Source organism: Mugil cephalus, chromosome 8, assembly GCF_022458985.1.
Source record: "Mugil cephalus isolate CIBA_MC_2020 chromosome 8, CIBA_Mcephalus_1.1, whole genome shotgun sequence".
Taxonomy (NCBI): Eukaryota; Metazoa; Chordata; class Actinopteri; order Mugiliformes; family Mugilidae; genus Mugil; species Mugil cephalus.
In genome coordinates this window covers 26,569,117-26,593,094 of record NC_061777.1, presented here as the reverse complement: position 1 = coordinate 26,593,094, position 23,978 = coordinate 26,569,117, and the positions used below count along the sequence as shown (strand labels likewise).

Below are 23,978 nucleotides of genomic sequence, written 5' to 3'. Positions count from 1 at the left end.
AAAGTTGGTCAGCAGCAGGAAGCATGAAGTGCTCTAAAACTTCCTGGTAGACGGCTGCATTGACCTTGGACCTCAGGAAACAGAGTGGGCCAACACCGGCAGATCACATGGCACCTCACACCATCACTGACGGTGGAAACTTTACACTGGACCTCATGCAACGTGGATTCTGTGCTTCTCCGCTCTTCCTCCAGACTCTGGGTCCTTGATTTCCCAAGGAAATGCAAAATTTGCTTTCATCAGAAAACATAACTTTGGACCACTCAGCAGCAGTCCAGTCCTTTTTATCCTTGGCCCAGGCGAGGCGCTTCTTACGCTGTTTCTTGTTCAAGAGTGGCTTGACACACGGAATGCGACAGCTGAATCCCATGTCTTTCATGCGTCTCTTCGTGGTGGTTCTTGAAGCGCTGACTCCAGCTGCAGTCCACTCTTTGTGGATCTCCCCCACATTTTTGAATGGGTTTGTCGTCACAATTCTCTGCAGGGTGCGGTTATCCCTAGAGCTTGTACACTTTTTTCTACCACATTTTTTCCGTCCCTTCGCCTGTCTGTTAATGTGCTTGGACACAGAGCTCTGCGAACAGCCAGCTTCTTTAGCAATCAACTTTTGTGTCTTGCCCTCCTTGTACAAGGTGTCAATGGTCGTCTTTTGGACAACTGTTAAGTCAGAAGTCTTCCCCATGATTGTGGAGCCTTCAGAACAAGACTGAGGAACCTTTTAAAGGCCTTTGCAGGTGTTTTGAGTTAATCAGCTGATTAGTGTGGCACCAGGTGTCTTCTATATTGAGCCTTTTCAGAATATTCTAATTTTCTGAGATACTGAATTTGGTGTTTTCATTAGCTGTCAGTTGTAATAATAAAAATGAAAATGAATAAACACTTGAAATATATCACTATGTGTGGAAGGAAAGTATACAGTATACAAGTTTCACCTTTTGAATGGAATTACTGAAATAATTCAACTTTTTGATGATATTCTAATTTACTGGCCAGCACCTGTACTTTTGGCAAACTTGTACTGATTCCACATTAAATTTAGTGTCCTCTGATTGGTGTAAGCAGGTGTCATTACTGCTGACGCGAACAACAAAAGAGGTTAAATATGGTAAATATTTAGCCTATTGGTGAAAATATTCTTCACAGCCTTTTTTAAGGAGCAAACACTGGCAACTGATGTACAGGACAGTAACATTGGGAGGCACCAGAGAAATTTGAGCTCTCGATGTTTCCTAACACCGTGAAACTGTCCCACGCTTTAATAAACCTACAATTAGATCACCTCGTTACGTAACAGGGATCATTACCTAAACCAAACTAAATAATATTTGTTTAGGCCTTTACATTTATTCTAACGTCACTACTGAACGCCATGAATGCCATTTTTCATCATCACTGTTGATCGTGCCGATTCATTCGGCATGTTTACCTGCACTGGAGTTGCAAGTACAGGTACAAGTACAGATTGTCTTTCCAAAAACCTCTTGTGCGCGCAGACATATCAGATTGCATTTTTGGTCTCCTGCTTGTGTTCCCTTTGTTTGGACTCAGTTCTGCTGCAGGTCATTATAATGTGCTGTGACAATTTAAACTATTTTTACAGGGTGGTTCACATCAGACTTCCTGGCACATCACGAAGTGTACTGATGGTGATGATATCAGATCACACCCATCACCATTTCAAAACAGGGAAACAGAAAACACGAGGCCTATAGCCTGTCTTGATGATCTTGATGTGTTCTGTCAGTTCTCTAAAATCATCTTTTAAAGGCCCCAGAGGTATTTCTTTCATTATTTCAAACAGGTTGTGACCAAAATTCTCTGTACAAGCTACTGGACACTTGAATTTCCCCCCAGGGGATGAATTAAGTATTGTTATATTCTATACTACTCTATTCTGTTCTTCAAAATATATTATGAGGCAGTTTTTAAATCTGTTAAAAGTTCCATTTAATTCAATACCAACACAAATCATGTTTTTCTGTTCCCCAGTTATCATCATTCATCCCATCACAGAACTATTTTCTAGGATTCTGCTCATCTAACAGCCTATTATATTAATGAAATAACATGGTGATGAACAACCTGTGGATTACAGGCATCTCCTCCCCTTGACTTACAAGTCACATTAACTAAATTCAGTTTAACGTAGCCAAGTCTATGTAAAATAACATGTTATTGTAACTAAAATCGTTTGCAGTGTAAATTTGGACTCTGAACATGTAATAAAGACAAAACCTATGTCATAACAAAGAGCTATACCGACCAGCCACAGCATTAAAAACACTGACAGATGAAATGAATAACATTGACCTTCTTGTGATAATACAGTGTTCAGCAGGAAAACTACTGGAGCTGGCATCCATGCAGGTGTTACTCAGACACCCACCTACATCAGACTAGACACCTCCACCCAACAGCAATGACACTCCTTGATGATAGAAGCCATCCCGAGCAGGATGCAGCCTGCATTCTATCCTCTGATTTCTTGTCTAATTTGTTCTTTGTTACTTCTCATACAATTGTGTGCTTTTACTATATGTTAATAGCTGTGGGTCCCTCTCGACAACCATTTTTGCATATTTTAGAAAATGTTAGAAATATAATCTTTAATATGGATAACTTGCTGATGTTCACAGTAGCTTAATGTCTTATGTTCACCACCCACCAGGTTAGCATGCTACTATGCAGCCTGCATTCTGTTGCCACCTCAAGGTTCATGTCCATTCTGATGAGTCACAGCTGTTGAGACCCGCACAGTATTAGGAAGGTGGTCATAATGTTATGGCTGACCAGTGTATATATTTAACATGTTACAAACTTACTCCTGACAGCTGTTAGAAGTTATACAGTTATTATAAGTTATATAAAACCCCAGAGTCACCTGCATTTCAATTTAATGGTGTGATTTTAAATCAACTTAGGGTGAATTAAGACTTCTGAATTACTTGTTAACCCTGATTTCATACAAACAGGTGGAACACAAAATTATGTGTGTGGAGGAATAATAACCATTCAAATGTTTTGCTACTCCTGCATACAGCTAACATCTTTCATTTATTACACATGCAGAAGCTGAGAATGTAACTCTGCAGAGCCAAACTGGAAGACAGGTTGCATTGTAGGCCACATGTTGATCACTGGAAACAAACCCATCCAGATGTTTTGTCTTTGACAGATGGTGACAGAACCGTCCTTTTATTATATATTGTAGCTCACCACAGGATATCTGCCACAAACCTCAATTTGCTCTTAAATTATTTCCCAAACTGCACTTCCAGCACACTCAATATTGGCAACACAGAACTCATAACACACATGTTTTGATATGAAGGGATTGCATACAAGGCATTTGTTCCTTCTGGTTTATTTTGTTTTTTTTAGATGTCAGTTAAAGCTACTAAATCCGACAGTCAGAGTCGCCCTCGTGTGGCTGAAAGAACGTATTACCCCCACATGTGTAAGGGACATGGACCTGAACTGATGATAGAAACACCAACATAATTGCACACTGTATGTATTAACACAGGTTTGCAAATATATAAAAACAAGGAATTTGTTAAACAAGCGTCATTAAACAGACATTCATCAGGCAGATTTTATAAGGCAGACAAAGATTTTTCTCTTCCCCCAGCTGCAGCAATATCTCAACGTGAACCATATTCAGGCATTTTTTGTGTTTTCTTTATGGTGCTCACAGATTTATTATTGTAAAAACCTCAAATGTTGCTATCTTAAAACATTCAAATGGTGAGATAAGGCTATAAATTGGTAGGCAAATATATATTGTACTTTCGATGTAAAGACACTGGATACTTCTTTCTCATTTGGTGATGATGGCGACCGCCTGCTTGACCCAGGCGTTGCTGTTGAGAAGAGAGAGCATGAAGCGAGCCACGTCTCCCCGTCCCACTACGCCACCAGCAGGTTGGCCACTGCTGTCTGGCACAAAGTATCCCTCATGGGTCAGAAACTCTTGAGCTGCAGAGAACACACAGATCACTTTATCTCAACCTCCAGAGAGAAGAACACACAAAACAATATGCTCAAACCTCAAGGAACAGATCTCCTAATTAGCACGTTGTAATAATGAGTCTCTACAAACTCAGAATGAGCTGCTCTCTGTGACACCCTGTGACGTCTATCGTATACCTGAGGCCGGCAGGTTCTTGAGGCCAGGTGGACGAACCACAGTCCAGCTGATGTCCTCAGTTTTCTGCAGAAACGCCTCCATCTCATACATGTTGTTGAGGACGCTTCGAATCATGGGCAGAAGGAGGAACCGGATCAGGTACGGTGACTGAGTTCCAGAGTTAGCTAATGAAGAAAGAGAAGAATGCACTGAAACTCTGATGTCAAATCTGTGCAACATAAAAGTGCTTTTTAAACTACAACATTACAGCATTTTTAGTTTAGTTCTTTAGGCACAGACTGATGTGATCTGATTTCCTAGAATCAGTTAGTTAGAGAGTTGAGAGGCCTCTAGTTAGAGAGGCCTCTGAAGTAGGGGCGGCTGTGGCTCAGTAGCTAGATTGTCCGTGATCCAAAGGTTTAGTAGCTCGATCCCTGGAATGTGCCACATGCCGAGGGGTCCTTGAGCAAGACACTGAACCACCAGTCGCTCCCAGTGCGTGGCTCTGGTGTGTGTTTGCGTGAGCGAAGGGGTGGATGTGTCTGTGACTGTAAAAGTGCTTGGAGTACCAATGGGTAGAAAAGCACTATATAAAATCAAGACCATTTACCATGAAGGCAGCAGGCTTGTATGAATGCCCACAGTATTCACTTGAGAACAAACAACCATTTTTTTCTTGGCAAATTATTTCTTCTTGTTTTTATGTGATAAGTTCTTTTTGGACAATGCTCCAATGTCCTTACGCCATGCAGATGAGAGTACAGGGCGGAGGTATCGGGTTAGAATTTTTTTTTTCTTGGAAAAATAGAACTTTATATTGGAAAAAAAATGGATTTATCTTTTCAGAATACTTTTTATTTTTTGAAAAGAAAACAGGCTTAATGCAACACACCACTAAAGACTAAAGCTCTTTAATTGTTGATGCAACTTCTCAAGTGATACCATAGTAGGATATTTTTATGATTGTATTCTTGGGGATGTGAGTCCGTAACTACTACATGATCTGGGTGGGTTTTTAAGACTATGACTGATGATTTCTGAACAATGAAGACTAAACCCTCAGACCACAATGCAACATAGCCACAAGTCTGTGCTCAAAAAACAGCTGAAAAGGTCGTTTGAAGCGTCTGATTGTGCCACTCATCCTCTGGGCTTTGAAAGTCATTGCGAGATAAGAGCAGTGAAGAGTGTGTTTATTTACACTGACAAACCCAAAAAGACACTCACGCTCCGTGTACCAGGAGGTCATGGTGATGACCCGGTTGACTCGGGCCTCTCGCATAGCGTTGATCATAGCGTTCATGGAAAGCGTGTATCCTGTCACTGCTGAGAAGAAGGAGGTTGGGAAGCCAAGACAGGACATGATCACATCCTGTCCTTTGAAATGAACCTTTAGACTGTCTGCTGAGAAAATATTAGCTTCCACCACCTGCCGACAGGGAAGGACAGATCGTTGTGTATTTATTTAATTATCATATTAAAAAGGATACAAGGAAAATGATGTATGTCGAGTTGTGTAACAGAGAACTTCATTTCTGTGATTTATAGTTGACAATATAATGTGACAATATAATGATATAATGATATATATATATATATACACATATATATACACACAATATGTCTTCCCTGATACAAACCCTAATGACTGAGACATAGAACAGAAATAAAATCAGAATACAGTGATTTGCAAATATTTTTTTTAACATATATTCAATGAAATACACAAACATAAGATATTTAATGTGCAAACTGAGACACTGTTTTAGAAACACTGTTTAATATCTTTCAGAACTGCCACAAATGCCACAGCCTTCTCTGTGCTTGAGCTCATCTGAGATGGACCGACAGTGAAAAAGTGTGCTGTGGGCTTATGAGTTCACATTTCAAATTGATTTTGGAAATCGTCAATGTAGTGTCCTCTCAGCTAAAGAGGATAAGGACCGTTCAGATTGTTATCAGCGCAAAGTCAACTACTGTGATGGTATGGGGGGGTGTTAGTGCCCATAGCATGGGTAAGACGCACATCTCTAAAGGCACATTAGTGCTGAAAGGTACATATAGGTTTTGGAGCAACATATGCTGTCATCCATACCTTCTGCACATCTTACAACAGCGTGACATTGTAGCCTAGTCTGCCTGCAGTCCACTAGCCTGGCACTGAAAATGATTATTATGAAGCATATAATATGATAACGCAGACTGCAGACTGCTGAGCAACTGAAGTTGTACATAAAGCAAGACTGGGAAAGAATTGCGCAAAGTTTCAAAGTTTCAACAGTTCATGTAATCTGTTCCCAAATGCTTATTACAAGGAAAGCTGATGTAACAGTCATAAACATGCCCCTGTCCCAGATCTGCAAATGATTGTATTCTGTTTTTACGTCTATTTTACACAAGGTCCCAACTTGTTTGGAATTGGGGGTTCATCTCTGAACCCAGATTACCTTGAGATTGTCATGTTGCACGGTGAGCTTCGCCGGGTTCCTGACGACAGCAGTGACAATGTGACCTTGCTGCAGCGCCTGGCTGACCAGATGCTGTCCAGTCTGCCCGGTGGCTCCCAGCACAGCGATCTTCATCCTCGTACACTGAGCTCAGTCAGGACTGATACGACCAGTGATGATGTGATGAGAGCTCTGATCACTCAGACTGACTGCCCTGAAGTTCCCTTCCTGTTTCACAAGCATAACTAAATGATTATTATAGTACAATAAAGAAGCCTTCTGAGTCAGTCTTATGACAGATTTAGTGGTTCAAATGTACTTTGTACATCTTATGTGTGTCGTCTCTGTTTCAAAACATGAGTGAACAAGAGTTCATGTGCAGCAGTTGCACTTGCATGGCTGCAAAAAATCACAGAATGGGATTAGAATAGCAGCTAAACATTTAAAGTGATCTGTTTTTAACATTTATTTTGGTTTATTGATTCCTTTGATTTCTTTTTAAAGTGCCAGAGAACAGGAAAAACATCTGGTACAACTTAACAGAGCACAAACTGATAAGTCCAAATAAGATCTTTCTTCATTTAAAAGCACAGTGATATATTTTAATGATATAAAACCGACAAGATCTAACATGTGAGAGCTTAAAAAATGAATAAATAAATAAAGTGCATACATCTTGCATTTATACAAATTCCATAATTAACTGACTATCAAACTTCTGTCAACTGCTCAATTCAGACTTGAACTCTTCAGCCATCAGTCTCAGTATGACAGACTGGTGTTTTAATATACAGTGAGTACACACATTAAACACGTTACTTAAAGCAAGCACCTTTTCTAAACTTTACCAGCAGTACAACAAGACAATATTTCCAATCACAATCACATGATTAAGATTATTAAACTCTTCAATCCCAACTTATACACCCAAATTATGGTTATAGAATTTCAGATGGGTCATTTAAAACACTCGAGTGACAAATGATCTAATCACCTCTCTTTCAAGTGCTGAAGTGTAGTCAATAAAAGCAAATTGTTTAAGATTGTATAACCTTAGCACCTTGTATAACCTTGTATGACATTTAGTTTCCAGGAAACGCAACTGCACACAGCACGTCTTTGTTGAATCAAAACTGGGCTGAATTGATTATATCTGAAGCTTAGTATGATGAGCTTGGTGGTCAGATGCTTACTGCAGATACAGAGCAGATACTGTTAACTTAATCTCAATTTATGTTATGTAGAAGATCATTGTGAGGACCTTCATGCAAACCATGTTCAAAATGGCCGAGCCGTTGGTGGTTTGAGTGACGACGGCTCACACGCACAGTAAATATCCCAGAAACCATGACAGAAACTGGCATTTTGCACAGAATGGTTTTCCCAGACAGGTAGTTTCTGAAGCAGTTCTTGCCTCACTTAGTGTGGTGCTGCTAGTAGCAAATGTGCTCTCTGGTTTATTACAGAGGATGATTACAACACACCACGAAGGCAATAGGTCATTCAGACCATTCAGACTACTCCGTGTACTGTTGTGAAAAGCAAGTGACTCAATCAACAATCATAAAGCATACGCACACCTTTAAACACCGCTTCGTGTGTATGAACATATGAAACCCTCTTATGTTTTATAACCCACTACATTCTGAAGATATGAAATCTTCACAAAGTAGAAACACTGTGTTTAATATCTTTCAGAACTGAAATTCAATAATGAAATGGATTAGAGAAGGTTTAGAGTATAGTATGAATCAGTGATTCTCAATCGGTGGGTCGCGACCCAAAAGTGGGTTGCAGGCATGTTTTCAGTGGGTATCGGGCAAAAAAAAAAAAAGTTAAGAAAAAATATTAACAGTGTCATCGACTCCCACTGCTTAACAGTAGGTGGCACGTGACACCTGCCATTTCACACCATGGAATAAGATCTGCATCGTTTGTTTATATTTCGCTAATGCTAATGTAGCATGGTGAAACGCTGGTACAACGCAAATTATATGAGATATGGATTTTCTTATAGACAAAAATCTCAGTGTGTTTCGTACAACGGGGTGTTGGCTCTTCAAAGCTCAGTTTTTCAGTATTTACCTACTGATAAGGCAGTTATTGTGTCAAACTCATTTTATTTCTGTGACCCAATTTGATCTCAAGTGGGCTGGACCAGTAACATAAAAGAATATACAAATAATGACAACTCCAGATTTTTTCCATTTGTTGTAGTGCAAATAAGTACATTTAGATAAAGAGAATGTTTACAATTAATAAGCTGTCCTTTAAAATTGAAATTTAAAAAAAAAATAAAATAAAATAAAGCAATTTGGCCACATTGCTCTCTGCTCAACTGGGGCCGACATTACTTTTAATAAAACACAATAAGAGTAACAATCCACAGTTTGGTTTCCTAATGCTTTCTGTATCTTGTATGAATTGCTGTTATCGACACTTTGAATTCACAGCAGGGTCACCCTAACTGACCGGTGTTTAGCTGTAATGGTACCATTATTTATATTTTAGTGAGTTTCCTGTGTGAGTAAACTGACAGCGATGCTGAGGCAACCTTCAGACTGATGAATTTGTCAATAAAGGTGTGAGGGCGCGCTGGAAGTACCTGCCTAATTCAGTTCAGCTGTCAATGCATTCTGGGATGTGTAGAATCAACTATGCGATGCAAATTGCGATATTCTGATAGATATGTATAGACAGACATAGATAGATATTAGGTATTTCATGAGTGGGACCTCAGCTAAAGGTGCATATTTGGACTTTCATTTCGTGTTTGTACATGAAAGCTCTGTTGAGTCTGTTAAAAAAGGCTGAAGTTACTTAAGTGAAGAGTTTTGGTTTGAATTAAAATGCAGCTAGTTGAGGATAAAAGGAAATAGTTCTCTCTCTAGCATTTCCAGTTGCAGGTTGTTTTTTTTATCATTACATTTGTTGTTTTTGTGTTTTCATACTATGATATTCCATTTTACTTTATCTGCTTCCATCTACACAATCTTTTCATTCAATAAATTTGAGAAGTTGAAAATGTTCTTTGATTTGGTAGGTGGCTGGTAGGAGATTTGGTAGGAGGTCACTGATTCATACTGTCATTAAGGGGTGATGTTGGGTCCCAAAGCCAGACCAGTTGAGAACCACTGGTATAAATAGTAAGAGATCCGGGCCCATTTAATGCTTCATAACTATTCATATGAAAAACACAGAACCAGAAGGAATCTGTCTGTGAAGGTTCTCAGTCATCCAGGTCATGGTAATCCAAAAAAGCGTTGAATAAGGTCAGCTGGACTTGTAGAATTTCTTCAAGAAATTTTACAAGTCTAGTTCGGAATATCAAGGAATCACCTCGTGTCCATGAAAATACATATAAAATAAAACACTATTCATGTAATGCACAGGGCCTACCATAATATGAACAATAACGTTTGTTCTGATTCACATTTGGTTCACACAGCTTTTGTCCGTTTGACTGAAGGTGCTAAGTTTCCACTCTCCCTCCACAACACGTCATAAATGTCTGTATGGTTACTGATCACAAGCAGATAATGAAGTCACCTCTGTGTGGGAAACGCAGCTGTGAAATAGTGTCAAAAGAAGAAAACTCAGACTCTGTGAGAGACCTTGTGATAGACATTTCTCTCTTCCCACTGGTGCTATAGCGTTTAAGCCATTTTTTTGTTGTTGTTACTTATTTATTATTATTATTGTTTTTGTTTTGCTTTTTGAGATTGTATCCATCTAAATCCCCCTCAGTGCAGCTTAAGTAGGTTTAACTAATGAACTGTTAATTGTGTGAATTAGCACACTGACCCTTATGAACACACTGGACCAGTGTTTTGCTTCGGCTTTGTTTCGCTCCTTTCTTTACTGTATTTGTGCAACACGTGGAACAAAGCATATTCCTTCCATCTATCCAGAACACTACAGCCTGGAGTATAATGTCATGCAGATAAAAAACAAGACAGCCGATTATAGCCGTCAACAACAACAACGTTAGCAAAGTTAGCCGCTCACTCACCTACACAACAGCATACAGCATGTATACAACACGTCCGGGTTAGGGAGAGTTCAAGACCGGCAGCGTTCCGGTGCGTTTGGTAAAGCAACTTTTTCCACGAGTTCCACGTCTTGTGTAATTGTGTAAATTCTTTTATTATTTGCCCTTTAATTTACATGAGAAAATTGTTTTTTGTTGCAGAAAAAAGATCCTCACGTGATGTATCTGTCAAAGAAAAAGTAAGTAGTGCCTTCAAGGACTAAACATAATGAATAAAAATGCGCACCAAGTAGCATGTTATTTTTGTTAATAAGCAACCATTTTCACAGGGATGACAGAGGGCAAAGTCCATTTGATAATGAAAGATATTAAGACTAAAGAAATATGAATAAGCCATATTAATGATATGTTACATGATAGAGGATTTTGTTTTGTGGGAGGCGTTGCTTTTCTTTTCAGACAGGCCTCAGCACATGCAGCTCCATTTCATTGAAATATGAAGGTCCATCATCAGGTAAGAGTGTGATTGTGTTTTACAAAAAAACCTAACCTTTAAAAAAAACCTCCCACCTCCCATGAGCTGACACATAAGCACCAACTTGTACTCCTGTAATCAAATCACTTAAAAAAAAAAAACAAGACCAGAAAAAGACACTGGCCTCCCTCTTGGCTCTATCTTTACCTCTGCACTTTACCATCTTTCTATATAAAGAGACGTCTAGCCGCATCAAGTCATTAGCTCAAGTAATCCACTTTTGACCCAGTGCTTTGATTATGCGATCACACTAAGGGACTAAAGAGTAAAGTAGCTTCAGCACAGCACAGGGGAGCTGCACAGTGGGGATTGCTTCATACATGCTTTATACACGAGACCTACGTTAGTTACTAGAGCTGCTGTTATTCCTACATCTACAATGATAGTTCTGTTTGACATCTAGCAGTTGCTGATCTGATACTGGCTGACTCGTGGAGGATGCGACAGAGCAAATGTCTGTTTAAATACTCAGTGGAACTGCAAGCCTTCAGGCAAACTTGGGAAGTGGTGACTGGAGGAAGGAGGTGACCACGTAAGTTTTAAAATCTGATATGGTTGATGTATTTCTACAGCAGTTAACTGAATACAAACTGAAAAGAGTAGAACTTTGGTCCATTTCTGATCTCTGGTAGTTCAGAGGGAGTTGGGAAACATATTCTGATTCAAAACATAGTTCCATGTATTCCTCAAAGTCTGGTCTAATGCAATTATAATGTGACTTTTGTCTCGTTTAGCACTTTTATTCAACTCATCTTTCATCTGTTATTAAATGACTTTACTTGTGGCACTGCAAAGCAAATCCCTGTTTAAACTCTTATTGTTTTATCGGGTGTTTCTAAATCCTAGGCACTGATTTCTGACGTTTTTGCTCTAAAAATAAAGCAGGACTTTCAAAAAAAAGAAAAAAAAACTTTAGAAGGTCTTTGTTTTTCCATTTCCTGAAAATAGCGTTAGACTGCCTCTGTTTTGCATAATGCAAGCCTTCGTAGAATTCAGACAGAAAGAGTCCTGTGCAGCAGGATTTAGGCCAGTCATAGAGGGTAGGAGTGAACCAGCAGATAACAAGATTAAAAGGCCTCAAAGTTGAACGTCCTCCAGAATTAGTAGGTCTCCTGCTGCTACTGAGCAACACTCATCAATTTGTTATGTGAATGAAAGAGCTTTTTAGGAGCCATAACTGAAGCAGAAGTATTTTTTTTTTTTTTTAATAATTAAAAAAATGCATGTATGTAACATACTGTATATATGTAAGAGTTGAGGCGCAAAAAGTCAGATGTCCCTTTATAATTTATCTTTGCGTGTGCATGTATTTGTACACTTAAATAATGCAATAACTTCAATAAATGTACTTTATTTTGGAATTCTCTCTTTGGTCCTTTTAATAGAAACAGTCATGGGATGTGGCGTCTCAAAGTCCGGCCATTTCCACAAACACTCCGGAAAAGGTAACAATGCTTTAAGCGGACAATGATTCATACAAACCCACACCACTCAGACTCCAAAGTAAAAGCATCATGGTTTACCTTCAAGTACCTCATCCATCATGATGTTTTTGTTTTATATATTCTTAAATGTGCAGCATTCATGTTCTCTGTATTCCTTCCTGTCTTTCTGCTACACGCAGCCGTCACAAGTAAGCTACATCTGTCTAATCTGTTTGTTTGTCGTGTTGGTGTTGATGCTGTTCGCCAGATGTTGGTTGTAAACTCAAACCCAAGTGAGGACAGAGATGGAAAAATGCTGTCCATCTCAAGCCACAAAAACAACTCCACGTACTAAAAGAAATTGCCTGTTGCTCAGAATGTGGACATTGAAAAATTGACAAGTCAATGTTTATGTAACGCCTTCCTGCTTTCTCTGGAGGCCTGAACATTTCAACTCTGCCTCATCATGTCCCCTTTTAAATTTTGCACTTAGATACACATTAATGTCATAAAATATAATTATGTGATCTATAAATGACTTGGTTGTTCAGCCTGAATGTTGTGATCTGTAGCTGCTTGGTACTGTCACACATAAAATGATCAAATCAATTTGTTAATTAAGCAGCCTGTCCAGGGTGTACTCTGCCTGTAGCCTAATGCCAGCTCGCACACTCTCCATCCTCCATGAACCTTTACTGGGTCAATGTAGTGTGACTGTTTGCTTATTTTTTTCTATAATTTTTATCATGTATTCGTATGTTGTGTATTGCATTAATTTCACAGCCTGTAGGTCCTTCTTTAGTGGCATTTGTCCACCAGAACCTACAGATTACAACACAACCATCAAAGATTGTGTCACAGTGCTCAAGAACTATTTATTGTCAAACATCTCATGGCAACATTGGCATAGCTACCAATACACCTACCTATATATTTAAAATGATTAAAATGACGGTCAGCAGCAAAATACATATGCCTTAATGCCTGTCCTCTATGTTTAAGCCTTAAGAGCTGCTGTCCTGATTCAGCGATGGTACCGTCAGTACGTGGCGCGCACAGAGATGAGACGAAGATACACCTGGAACATCTTCCAGTCCATCGAATACTCTGGAGAACAGGCTCAGATAAAAGTAAGAAACTAACAAACACAGTCCAGTCTGATTCTGAGTGTTTACTAAAGATCTCAAGCTCAACTTTCATGTCTCCTCTTCTCTGTGCAGCTTTATAATTTCCTCGGCTACCTCATGGACAATTTTACACCATCAAGCAATGAACGTGAGCTTCCTGCACTGATTCCCAGTTTGGATTTGAATGAACAGATTTTTTTTAATTGTCTTATATTCCTTCTGCAAGCTGAATTTCTGTCTTCTGTCTGAATCCTCTCAACCTTTCAGGGAATTTGATCTCGCACATCTTCAGAGAGAACGAGGTTTGTCAGGATGCAGAGTGGGAGAGGTACTTCTGCTACAACAACATTGAAGTGCCTGAGATTTACTCAGGACCTCACCTCACTTTCCCTCTGACAGCAAACCAGGCTGTCGGTCTGGTGGAAGCCTTCAGGAACAAGAAGGTAGGAGCCACACACAGCACTGCTGACATGTTCAATGGTTTTGTGTCAAAGTTTATGAGTATTAGTTTACTTTTAGTTATTCATTAATTTGCAGTTAGATGGTATACAATATTTGTCAGTGGCCTCAAAGTATAGATTTCTAATAGAATTTTATCTGCAAGAGAATATATAATGATGTACACTACCAGTCAAAGGTTTGGACACACCTTTTCATCGAACTGAATGAGAAGATTTGGCCAAACGTTTGACTGGTAGTGTAAATGACCATTCCAGTTAAGATTAACTTCATCTGTTCGTCTCTGCATCTGCGACCTTCTTGCTAACAAGCCTCTCTCCCAGCAGCAGCTGCACTCTCGCTATGTCCTCCAGCTCCTCATGGAGACATGGAAACGGCTCCGTATGTTGCCAAATATCAACCGCATATCCACCTGCCACAGCAAGGAAATCGCTATTTGTGGTGAGATAAGAGAAAGCCAAGTGTGTTTTGTGAAAGACTCCAGGACTGGGAATGACAATAGCTATAGAGTTTAAATACTGTGATTACAGTCAGCTTATACAGATTGAATACATTAGTCATTTAGCAACACTCATCATTTAAGTAAGATTTTAGGCAAACTACCTTACTGTTATTGTTAACCTCCTTTAGACATACTCTGTATTTGACTGAGAACAAGAATCAGCAGGACTAGGCAGCCCCAGTCTTCAGCCACCAGCTTACCACCCAAAACACCCCAATAAATCTGTCACTTCATGGAGACAGTCCCTTTCTTTTTAGTTGTTATTGGCTATTAATTGAATTTTTATGTTTGTGCATTTCCTCCTCATTATAGGTGATTTGCATGGGCAGCTGGAAGACTTGCTGCTGATTTTCTACAAGGTTTGCACTTTGAAAGCTTTTGGAAATGTTTTTGTCTTTCAACCTCTGAATCAAGCGTTAGTCTATTAGTTTAGCAACTGTACTTTTCTGCCAAAGCTGATCAAATGCTATGATCCTGTTATTTAATCAAAGTGCTCTACTTCAGTTCAGTTCATATACACTAAAATATAGTATCAACATCTGCAGTGGTTGCACAATGTTAGTGTATGAAATATGAGTATACAGTAAGAACTGAAAAATAAGAAAAATAATGAGCAAAACTGTAACATAATCACATTTTAATTATATAAATAGGGCTTATAAATGTCATATTTGAAGAGCTGCATGACAATCAATTAATTATTAGAGTTTTTAGTTGCAACATGTTTTTCTTTCTCAGTTACAAAGAAATTAGTGAGTTGTTCTCTGTGGTAGAGGCCTTCACACTACAGATTGCTCCTATAACCCAGCTTTCTCTTTCTGTTGTTACAGAATGGCATGCCATCCTTAGAGAAGCCCTATGTGTTTAATGGAGACTTTGTGGACCGGGGCAAAGATTCCATTGAGATCCTCCTCATTCTGTTTTCATTCATGCTTGTCTATCCGGGAGACGTCTACCTCAACAGAGGAAACCATGAGGACCATATAGTCAACCTGAGGTAACAAATACTCATTTAACACATTCATCTGATGTCATTAAATTCACTTGGGGTAACCTTTTTTTTGTTTTGTTTCTGATTTAGGTATGGCTTCACGAAGGAGGTGCTGACTAAATACAGGGTAGGTTTACTAATGCAAACCTGCAACACGTCATACCTCAAAACACAAATATATATTTATGAACAGTTCAGAATAAATGCCTAATGAAATCCTTGCTCAAAGGAAGCAAGGTCAAAGGAATCAGAATTTTCCCAATTTCTGTTACCTTTGGTGCATTAAATTATATTATGTGCAGCCACATTCCAAGCAAATCTCGATACAAGTCACCATCCTCTACGCAAAACACTGATCACTCTGCCTAAGAGGATTTGACGTCACTAAACTAAATGACTACAGGACATCTGGCGTGTGATGACTCAGGGAGGTCAAGCTGGTCTACAGACACACGGAGGAAACCTCAGATGTCCTGAATGTTTCAGACACGCTGTGTCTATGACCTGTTTTTATTTTTCACTGTTTTGACTTCTCTGACATGTTACAGTCAAAAACTTGAACATACCACTAACTGGACTTACCATTACTACTGACATGAGACCATCATTAATTGATAAAACAATCATGAGAAATAATTTTCATGGCATACCAAACAAGGCAAATTGGATTTTCATTAACATACTTTATTTTTCCTACACATCTGTCTAACAGACGTGTGTTACTCAGCACTAAGTGACATTCAAACAAAGTACAGCATGGCAAACTTGAATGCTGTCTGTAGACTGATACTTCCTATTTGTGTTTCAACTCAGATGCATGGCAAACGGATCCTGAAGCTGCTGCAGAAGATTTTCAGCTGGCTGCCCCTGGCAACAGTGATTGACCAGAAGGTGCTGGTCCTCCATGGAGGGATCTCTGACAGCACGGACCTCGGCATCCTTGCAAGAGTCGACAGACACAATGTGAGGAGCCATCATGTGATAAACTTGTGATTAATATTGGCAACCTCTAATATCTGTGCTCTCCCGTTTTCCTTCAGTATGTCTCAGCACTGAGACCTCCGAAGAAGAGACACCACGTCGCAACGGGAATATCCATTGACTCAGACACAGATGAGGATCTCGGCTTCTCAAACAAGATCGGCCAGCGTCGGGCCTCCCTCGTATATCCCAAACCTCTTGGAACACGCGACTGCTTCCACAACCGCTCATTGCAGGACTTGACTGACCGGATCAAAGCGAACACGGAGGACGAGCTGGAGATCCGCAGGAAGAAACAGTCCCTTTTAAACTCTGCGGTCAGCAAACCAGAGAAAGACTCTATGTCTGTGTCCTCGGAATCTCTCAACAGTGACAACACCAAGGAGGAGTGGAAACAGGTGAAGAAGGGTAATGGGGCAGACATATATCTGAGATAGTGACATCCTCAATAAGACATTTTAACATTTTTATGTGAGTTTTTGTAGAGGAAAATCAGTTACAAAAAAGCAGTGCATTAGTGCTACCAGATGTTAAGTGAGTCGAAGGCAGCCTAGTCAAGATAAATGAAAACTAAACCTAACAAATCACACCACATCTGCAGGAAAGGTCAATAAATTATGTAAGGAAATACCAAGACAGTAGAATAAACGTATTCATTAATAGTGAAGACAATGTTGTTATGTTAGACACTGCTGTAATCAGAGTACTCTGTTTTTCTTCAGCCTAATTCATAGAAAGTAGTCACTCAGTCACTACAGAACCTCCCACGGTCCTACCACCCAAGGTAGTATCTATTGTAGAATTTCTAACTAGTTTCATCAAAAATATTAAAATAATTTACACATAATTTACACTTAACACTTTGCGAATATATAAGATTCAGTGAAGGATGTGACTTGGTTGAGTGTCCACAAATCAGAGGGTCATCAAAGTTCACCACTTCTTGCATCAGTCCTGCTCCAGTCACAGTCTGGTGAGCATTGGTAAGCATTGCTCTATTCAACATTCACCTCAGAGGAGGTGCTGTGGTTTGTTGCCTAGATGAGTGTTCCTGTGCTATAATCTACCTCGTCTTTAATCTCTCTGAAGTGATCAGTCTGCTTTTCAAACTGGCCGTAAAAGCCAGTGGTCTATTCTGGTTTTTGAATGTGATTCTGATTCAGGTCCAATTATCCTCAATCTCTGTGAATCTCTCATTAACATCATCACTGCAGTCAAGTCGGCTCCTGGAAGAGAACTTCTTCGAAAACAACATTAAACCTGAATTTAGATTAAGTAAAATGTAGTTTAATAGACCATTAAACAAACCTAAATAATATTCAATAGAAACCTTAAAATCACATTTAGATTTAAAACAAATGGAAATAAAATGATTCTGACACATTTATAGGTTAACTCCACCATTTTTCCACATCAAACCAAGTTAACTACAATGAATGTCTTAATGTCTTAAAGTCTTTGAGCATGTATTTAACAGAAAATGTTTGGTTTCAGAGATGATCCTCAACCTATAAAAAAAGGAACTTGACCACTGAATTTGTGTGTTTGACCATTGTCAGTGAGTTTCACATGAGAAAGCAGGGAACCCTGATCAATATATGTGCAATGACAATATAGTTTACTTACCAGAATCAGATTTTGTTTAATGTAATGCCTCCATCCTGTGATTCCTGTGTGCCACCAGATCCTGGACTTGCTGTGGAGCGACCCGATGTCTCAGGATGGCTGCGTCCCCAACGAGGTGAGGGGTGGGGGCTGCTACTGGGGTCCCAATGTCACAGAGGACTTCCTGAACAGACACAGCCTGCAGCTCATCATCCGCTCCCACGAGTGTAAGGAGGACGGTTATGAGTTCTGTCACAACCGCAAGGTAAGCTCAGACAGTGGGGTGCTAACAAATCCTACAGTTCACTTTCGCTCTTTAATTACCAAATTGTTTGTCCTTTTCTTGTTTTATCAGGTCCTTACTTTGTTTTCGGCCTCCAACTACTACGATGTGGGAAGCAACAGGGGGGCTTACGTGAAGCTGGGTCCAGATCTCGTGCCTTATTTAATTCAGTACCAGGCAAGCAGCATGACCAGAGAGCTCACTGTGAGACAAAGGTGCAAAACCACCGAGCACTATTCATTGATGTTTTTCTTTATATATCTGTTTATCTGATCATTCTTTTCGGTTGCAGGGTGTGTTTGATTGATGATGTTGCTGAGAGAATAATTACATATAAATATCCTGTTTCATAAGTCTCTTAAGTATGATGCAGTAGCCACTTAACTTAGCTTAGTTTAGTTTAGCTTTACTTAGCTTAGCTTAGCTTAGCTTAGCTTAGCCGAGCTCAGCTTAAAGACTGGAAAGGGGGCACAAAACTGGTTATAATATACATGCTAATTTGTGAGCTTAAGAAACAATACATTTGTTATCATAATTATTCAATTGTTTTAATTTAATTTGATTTAATTAGAATGTTTTGGTACATGGGTATTTGAAGAATATAGAATTTCTTGGTTTTCATCTTTCAAATGATTTGACCTAGAAGGTCTTTGATGATAATAACATTCACACAGTTTGTTGGAAAAAAGTTTAAGTCACTTGTTATGTTTACCATTATGTCATTTGCAGTGTCGGACAAACTGAGCGCTCAGCCCTTAAAGTTCTGCGGGAGCAGCTCTTTGCACACAAGTCTGACCTCATCTGTGCCTTCAAAAAGTTTGACAGAGGGAACACAGGTGTGTGTAGTTTGAGTTTCGCGAACCGATTTCATCCTCAGTGGATCAGGTGTTACTTAATTTTGTGGCAAATCTCCTGTGTACTTTTCTTTCCCCTGTAGTTCTCAAAGAACAAACAGGTGAAATGTGAGCTCCCCCCATTGTATCTTCTGTGGAGCACAATAACCCCCATTCAGGACCAAAACAACATATGGGCTGAACAAAAGTCCAGCAAAGAACAGTTTACAGTTTCACAGAAACTTCAGCTGGAATTAGCTCAGAAATTGGATCTAATTTAGATAAAGAGGGTTGTTCGTGAAGTATATCATCATGGGAAAAAGAAATAAGTACAGTACATCCAACAGAAATGGTGTTTTCCCATCTTTGATATAGTGCGTACATGCAAAGGGGATGTACCTGAACGGAAAGATAAATTAGCCCGTTCAATCATTAAAAATACACCTTTAACATATTAGAGTAGTGGTCAACTGAGCTAGTCCTAATTATTAATAAAACAAATTAAGAAATTTAAGCATAACTTTAAAAATGTACCCAAATTAGGAGCTGGTTGCACAGGAGATGAGCCAGATAGATACTAGAGGCCAAGGTAATGCCTCCAGAGTAACTAGATGGTGAAGAAGATCCCTGATAAATACCAAGGGACAAATGATAAAGGGTCTTTGTAAAAGTGATATCTTGAGTGTTGCTAGTAGCATTTATGGTGAAATGATGTAATGTTAAGAACAGCTTACACTGTATTTATAAATTTGCACTATATATTCTTTCCAGTGAAGAGAGGAAATTGTTTTCAACAGTAATGTCTTTGGATGACTTTGTTTTTTTATCAATACTATGTACCTCCTCCATCCAGGCCATGTGTCTCTGAATGACTGGGCCTCTGCAGTAGAGAGTGTCATGCACCTCAATCTTCCCTGGAGGATGCTCCGCTGTCAACTGGTCACCTGCAAGACCAGTGATGGCATGATAGACTACCAAGACTGGTTCAATGAGCTCGCCATCAAAGGGCCCAACACAGACGTAAGGAAACATTGTCTACAATCAAATACATCAAAATGTATATTTGGTGGCATTCTAGTAAAAATGTATCAGAAAACTAATCCAAATATACTGGATACTTTTCTGCTTTTAGATCTTATTTACTCCCGTTAGCAGGGATTCCATGAAAATGAAATCAATAATGTTGTACGGCCATCTTTGTGAGTACACTCATTGGCATAATGCAAAACTTACCCTAACCCTAACCATCTCAACTAAATGCCTAACCCTAACCCTAACACTAACCCTAACACTAACCCTAACCTAATTGTAACCTTTACCCTAAAACTGAGTTTTAACCTTCAAAACAGCCAAAAGGTGAGGCCAGAAAAGTGAGGATGAAATGTCCTCACAAGTACACACAGACACACAGACACAAACACACACACACACACACAGATAGATAGATAGATAGATAGATAGATAGATAGATAGATAGATAGATAGATAGATAGATAGATAGATAGATAGATATTTACTGTCAGACAAACTATAAAGCAGAGTTTGTCTGACAGTAACAGGTGGAGACAGACTACTTTTACATAACTGGGAGGTATCAAATGTTATTGTCAGGATAGGCTAGTATCAGTTAATGACTTACTTAGTGTTTTTCATTCATCCATCTTCATTATTTGTGTTGTTTGTTCTGTGTAATGAGAGTAAAAAACCTTGCTGTTTATCCTTTATAGCACATTGACCAGAGTCTGCTGGAAACGTTGTACCGCCACCGCTCCACTTTAGAGACCATCTTCAGGATCGTAGACACAGACAACTCAGGTAAAATAATGGTTCATTAGTTAAAACATGCCTTTCCAGGTGCTTGTGTTTGTCATCATAAACACATATAACATGATATCCTGAAAAGATAAATATATGGCAAAAATGTCAAGAGACAGTTCTACCACCAGTAAAATAGACGTCAAGTATTAATAGATATTTAACTTTAATGAAATCATCATTTTCACTTCAAAATGTTGAAATATTGTAATTTTCTAATAATATGGACATTGAAAAAGAAGCAGATTCATTCTACAAAGATACTCTGTGATTCTGGTTTAAAAAAAAAAAAAAAAAAAAAAACAGTTCAGCGGAGGTGCAAAGTATGTCAGGACTGTGTGAAAAGATTGAGAGGCGTCTTTTAAGCTCAGACGCTGTTAATCCACCTGTAGCGTGCAACATCATGTTCCAGCATCCTGAATCGTGAGGATTAACCCACTGATCTATTGGTCGCGCTTTCCTCCACCACAAACACACACATACAGTGGCACACTTATCAGTGTCTCCCTGCTTCTTAGTTTGTTTTTATCCTGCCTCACCATCTCCTTCTATTTTTTGCCCTTTGCCCTTCTCCACCTCAGGCTTCATCACCATTGAGGACTTCAGGCAGACCTGGAAGCTGCTGAGCGTCTACTTAAAGATGGAGATCACAGAAGAGGCTATCTCTGACCTGGCCGTCACTATCGACAGCAACCAGGACGGCAGCATCGACATTGACGAGTTCATGGAGGCGTTCCGGCTCACGGACAAGAAGAGCCGACTGGAGCGAGGACGCAGCATGTTCATGGGCACAACCACCGACCTCACAAAGCTGGAGGGAAATCCCAACATTTGACCAGAGAGAGAGAGAGAGAGCGCAGACTGAAAACAGGCTTCTTGCCAGGCAGCAGGGAGGAGGAGGGGGGAGGAAGGGGAAGGGGAAGGGAAGGCAAGGCAGGCAACACAAGCTGTTTCAGTGACGCACATGAAGACGCAGGATATTGCAGAGCAACAGCCGCATGGATCACATGGGATTAGGAGGAGGTTAGAGTTCAGGGTGTTTGACCGCCAGCGTTTTTATTTCACGTTGTGAGGCGGTTTTACTGACAGAGCAAGTGTGGGTGAAGCACAAATGCAACTGCTCAGGAAAAGGGTGTCTTTTATTTGTTTAGACTAGTTGAAAAATAACACGGGAACAGAACCATGTGATTAGTGGAGAAAACAACAACATTCAAATTCATTCACATTCAGATGACCAGCATTCGAAACTCATAGTAAGTTCGTAGAGTCATAAAACAGTATAGCGCTGCAAATCCTTATTTTTTTCTCAATCAACTAATCAGCTGAGCCTTAAACAATCGTATTTCTCTGTTGACGTACATTTAATCACTGAGACTACGCACAAAGGTCTAAATCTGTTAATTCTATAGTTTTAAGTGTAAAGACATAAAAGTCAGGTTATCGTTGTCTCTTTTTCTCTTCAGTGTTAATAGGAAGGAGGGGGGATGGTTGGTGTTATATCCTGCTGTGTGTAACTGTTGTTTTTGAAAATCACTGTGCAGTCATTTCCTTTTTCCTTGATAGCCCTGCATCCTAACACCAACATTTCTGCAACTAAGCTCCTCCTAAAGACTTCATAGATACCAGAAACTAAAGTATAATGACTTTAGGTGATAACGAGGGTTGCTGCACTAATTCATTGTGGCTAAATGTTGCTGGTGCCTTAGCATTTGGAGTGTTTGAAGTTAAGTCCACTGTGCACTGATGATGTTTAGTTTCAGTGCTTCATGCCAACAATGCACCGGGACTGGTCTGGGTTGGGAAACGAGACCTCACCTTATCCAGAAGGAGAACTCATGATTTTATTTATTTACATAAATGCACTACAAATTGTTGCTTCGACGTTCACAGCAGTTGATGTTGTTCAAATAAGTAGTTGAAGAATTTATTCAACTGTGTAGTAATTGTCTGTTTTGGGGGCTCGATGAAGTACCTTCCTGGAGCTGCTTGTGTGGGGTTGGTAGTCTGCTTTTGCTACCTACAGAGAAAGCAGGCTCGCTGCTTCACCCTGTTTCCAGTCAGTATGCTAAGCTAACTGTTCCTTTAACGCAACCTGTTAAACCCATATAATATATATGATTTAATACAACTAAAAGATGTTTTCTTTGGTGTGAGTGTCAGTTTTATCGTTTGTTTTTCTGGCTTGGTGACCATGTAAATACATCTCACATGCAAAATTGTTGCATTTTTTTCTCTGTTGTTTTCTCCTTGTGTCCATGAAAGCATTTTGAAACCCTTCTCTAATATTACCAATATTCTCTAAAAGTCACAATGTCACAATATATAAAATATAAGGCAATAACCCAACGTATATAATATTTAAATGTTGACAGAAAAAAGACACCTTGTTTCTGTCAATAGATGATATAATTGGTACTATTAAGTCATTTACAATTACAAAAATTTAAAATATAGATAAAAGCCCTGGCACAGCGGCGACAAGGTCCAGGTTTGAGTCCAGCTTGGGCCTTTCTGGGTGGAGTTTCCATGTTCTTCCTGTGTCCGCGTGGGTTTTCACCAGGTACTCCGGTTTCCTCCCACCTCCAAAGACATGCTTGTTAGGCTGATTGGTGACTCTAAATTGACCCTAAGTGCGTGTGCGAATGGTTGTTTGTCTCTGTGTTAGCCCTGTGATAGACTGGTGACCTGTCCAGGGTGTACCCTGCCTCTCACCCGATGCCAGCTGGGATAGACTCCAGCAACCCCCGCAACCCTAGTGCAGGATTAAGCGGTATGGAAGATGAGATGAGATGAGATGAGATAAAAGCCCTATTATTTTCGCTGTACAAAGACTACATAAGGAGCTTAAGAGTGCTA

At 39.5% G+C, this 23,978-nt stretch overlaps 2 protein-coding genes across 7 annotated transcripts; one reads left to right on the top strand and one right to left on the bottom strand.

Annotated features, from left to right (window-relative positions):
• Positions 1–3,160: 3,160 nt before the first annotated feature.
• Positions 3,161–10,721, bottom strand: LOC125012457 (flavin reductase (NADPH)-like). Its single transcript, XM_047592425.1, has 5 exons — positions 10,589–10,721; positions 6,577–6,804; positions 5,357–5,558; positions 4,150–4,314; positions 3,161–3,978 (listed from the first exon to the last, which is right to left on the bottom strand). The coding sequence occupies exons 2-5, from the start codon at positions 6,709–6,711 to the stop codon at positions 3,821–3,823; spliced, it is 660 nt and encodes a 219-aa protein (XP_047448381.1). The 5' UTR covers positions 6,712–6,804; positions 10,589–10,721; the 3' UTR covers positions 3,161–3,820.
• Positions 10,660–23,338, top strand: ppef2a (protein phosphatase with EF-hand domain 2a). Of its 6 annotated transcripts, none has more exons than XM_047592422.1 (20): positions 10,660–10,806; positions 11,008–11,081; positions 11,506–11,634; positions 12,488–12,547; positions 12,727–12,735; positions 13,529–13,656; positions 13,747–13,801; positions 13,921–14,096; positions 14,439–14,553; positions 14,927–14,973; positions 15,445–15,611; positions 15,696–15,732; positions 16,419–16,568; positions 16,646–16,984; positions 18,271–18,456; positions 18,547–18,689; positions 19,204–19,310; positions 20,161–20,327; positions 21,035–21,122; positions 21,704–23,338. In XM_047592422.1, exons 4-20 carry the CDS (start codon positions 12,496–12,498, stop codon positions 21,955–21,957), a joined length of 2,220 nt encoding a protein of 739 aa, XP_047448378.1. In that variant the 5' UTR covers positions 10,660–10,806; positions 11,008–11,081; positions 11,506–11,634; positions 12,488–12,495; the 3' UTR covers positions 21,958–23,338. The 6 variants fall into 6 exon arrangements, 5 of the variants coding, with proteins under 5 accessions (XP_047448378.1, XP_047448379.1, XP_047448376.1 ...); XM_047592423.1 differs by having other exon boundaries at positions 10,778–10,806; positions 11,509–11,634; XM_047592420.1 differs by lacking the exon at positions 10,660–10,806 and having other exon boundaries at positions 10,845–11,081; positions 11,509–11,634.
• The last annotated feature ends 640 nt before the right edge of the window (positions 23,339–23,978 follow it).

What these genes read in the sequence shown, in the direction of transcription:
- LOC125012457 (XM_047592425.1), bottom strand. Translation starts at nt 6,711, where the DNA reads ATGAAGATCGCTGTGCTGGGAGCCACCGGGCAGACTGGACAGCATCTG. An exon ending in TGCAACATGACAATCTCAAG is followed by an intron (nt 5,559 to 6,576) that starts GTAATCTGGGTT and finishes CCCTGTCGGCAG; the next exon opens with GTGGTGGAAGCTAATATTTT. An exon ending in CAAGAACCTGCCGGCCTCAG is followed by an intron (nt 3,979 to 4,149) that starts GTATACGATAGA and finishes TGTTCTCTGCAG; the next exon opens with CTCAAGAGTTTCTGACCCAT.
- ppef2a (XM_047592422.1), top strand. Translation starts at nt 12,496, where the DNA reads ATGGGATGTGGCGTCTCAAAGTCCGGCCATTTCCACAAACACTCCGGA. An exon ending in AGTTCTGTCACAACCGCAAG is followed by an intron (nt 18,457 to 18,546) that starts GTAAGCTCAGAC and finishes TTGTTTTATCAG; the next exon opens with GTCCTTACTTTGTTTTCGGC. An exon ending in GTTTGACAGAGGGAACACAG is followed by an intron (nt 19,311 to 20,160) that starts GTGTGTGTAGTT and finishes TCCTCCATCCAG; the next exon opens with GCCATGTGTCTCTGAATGAC.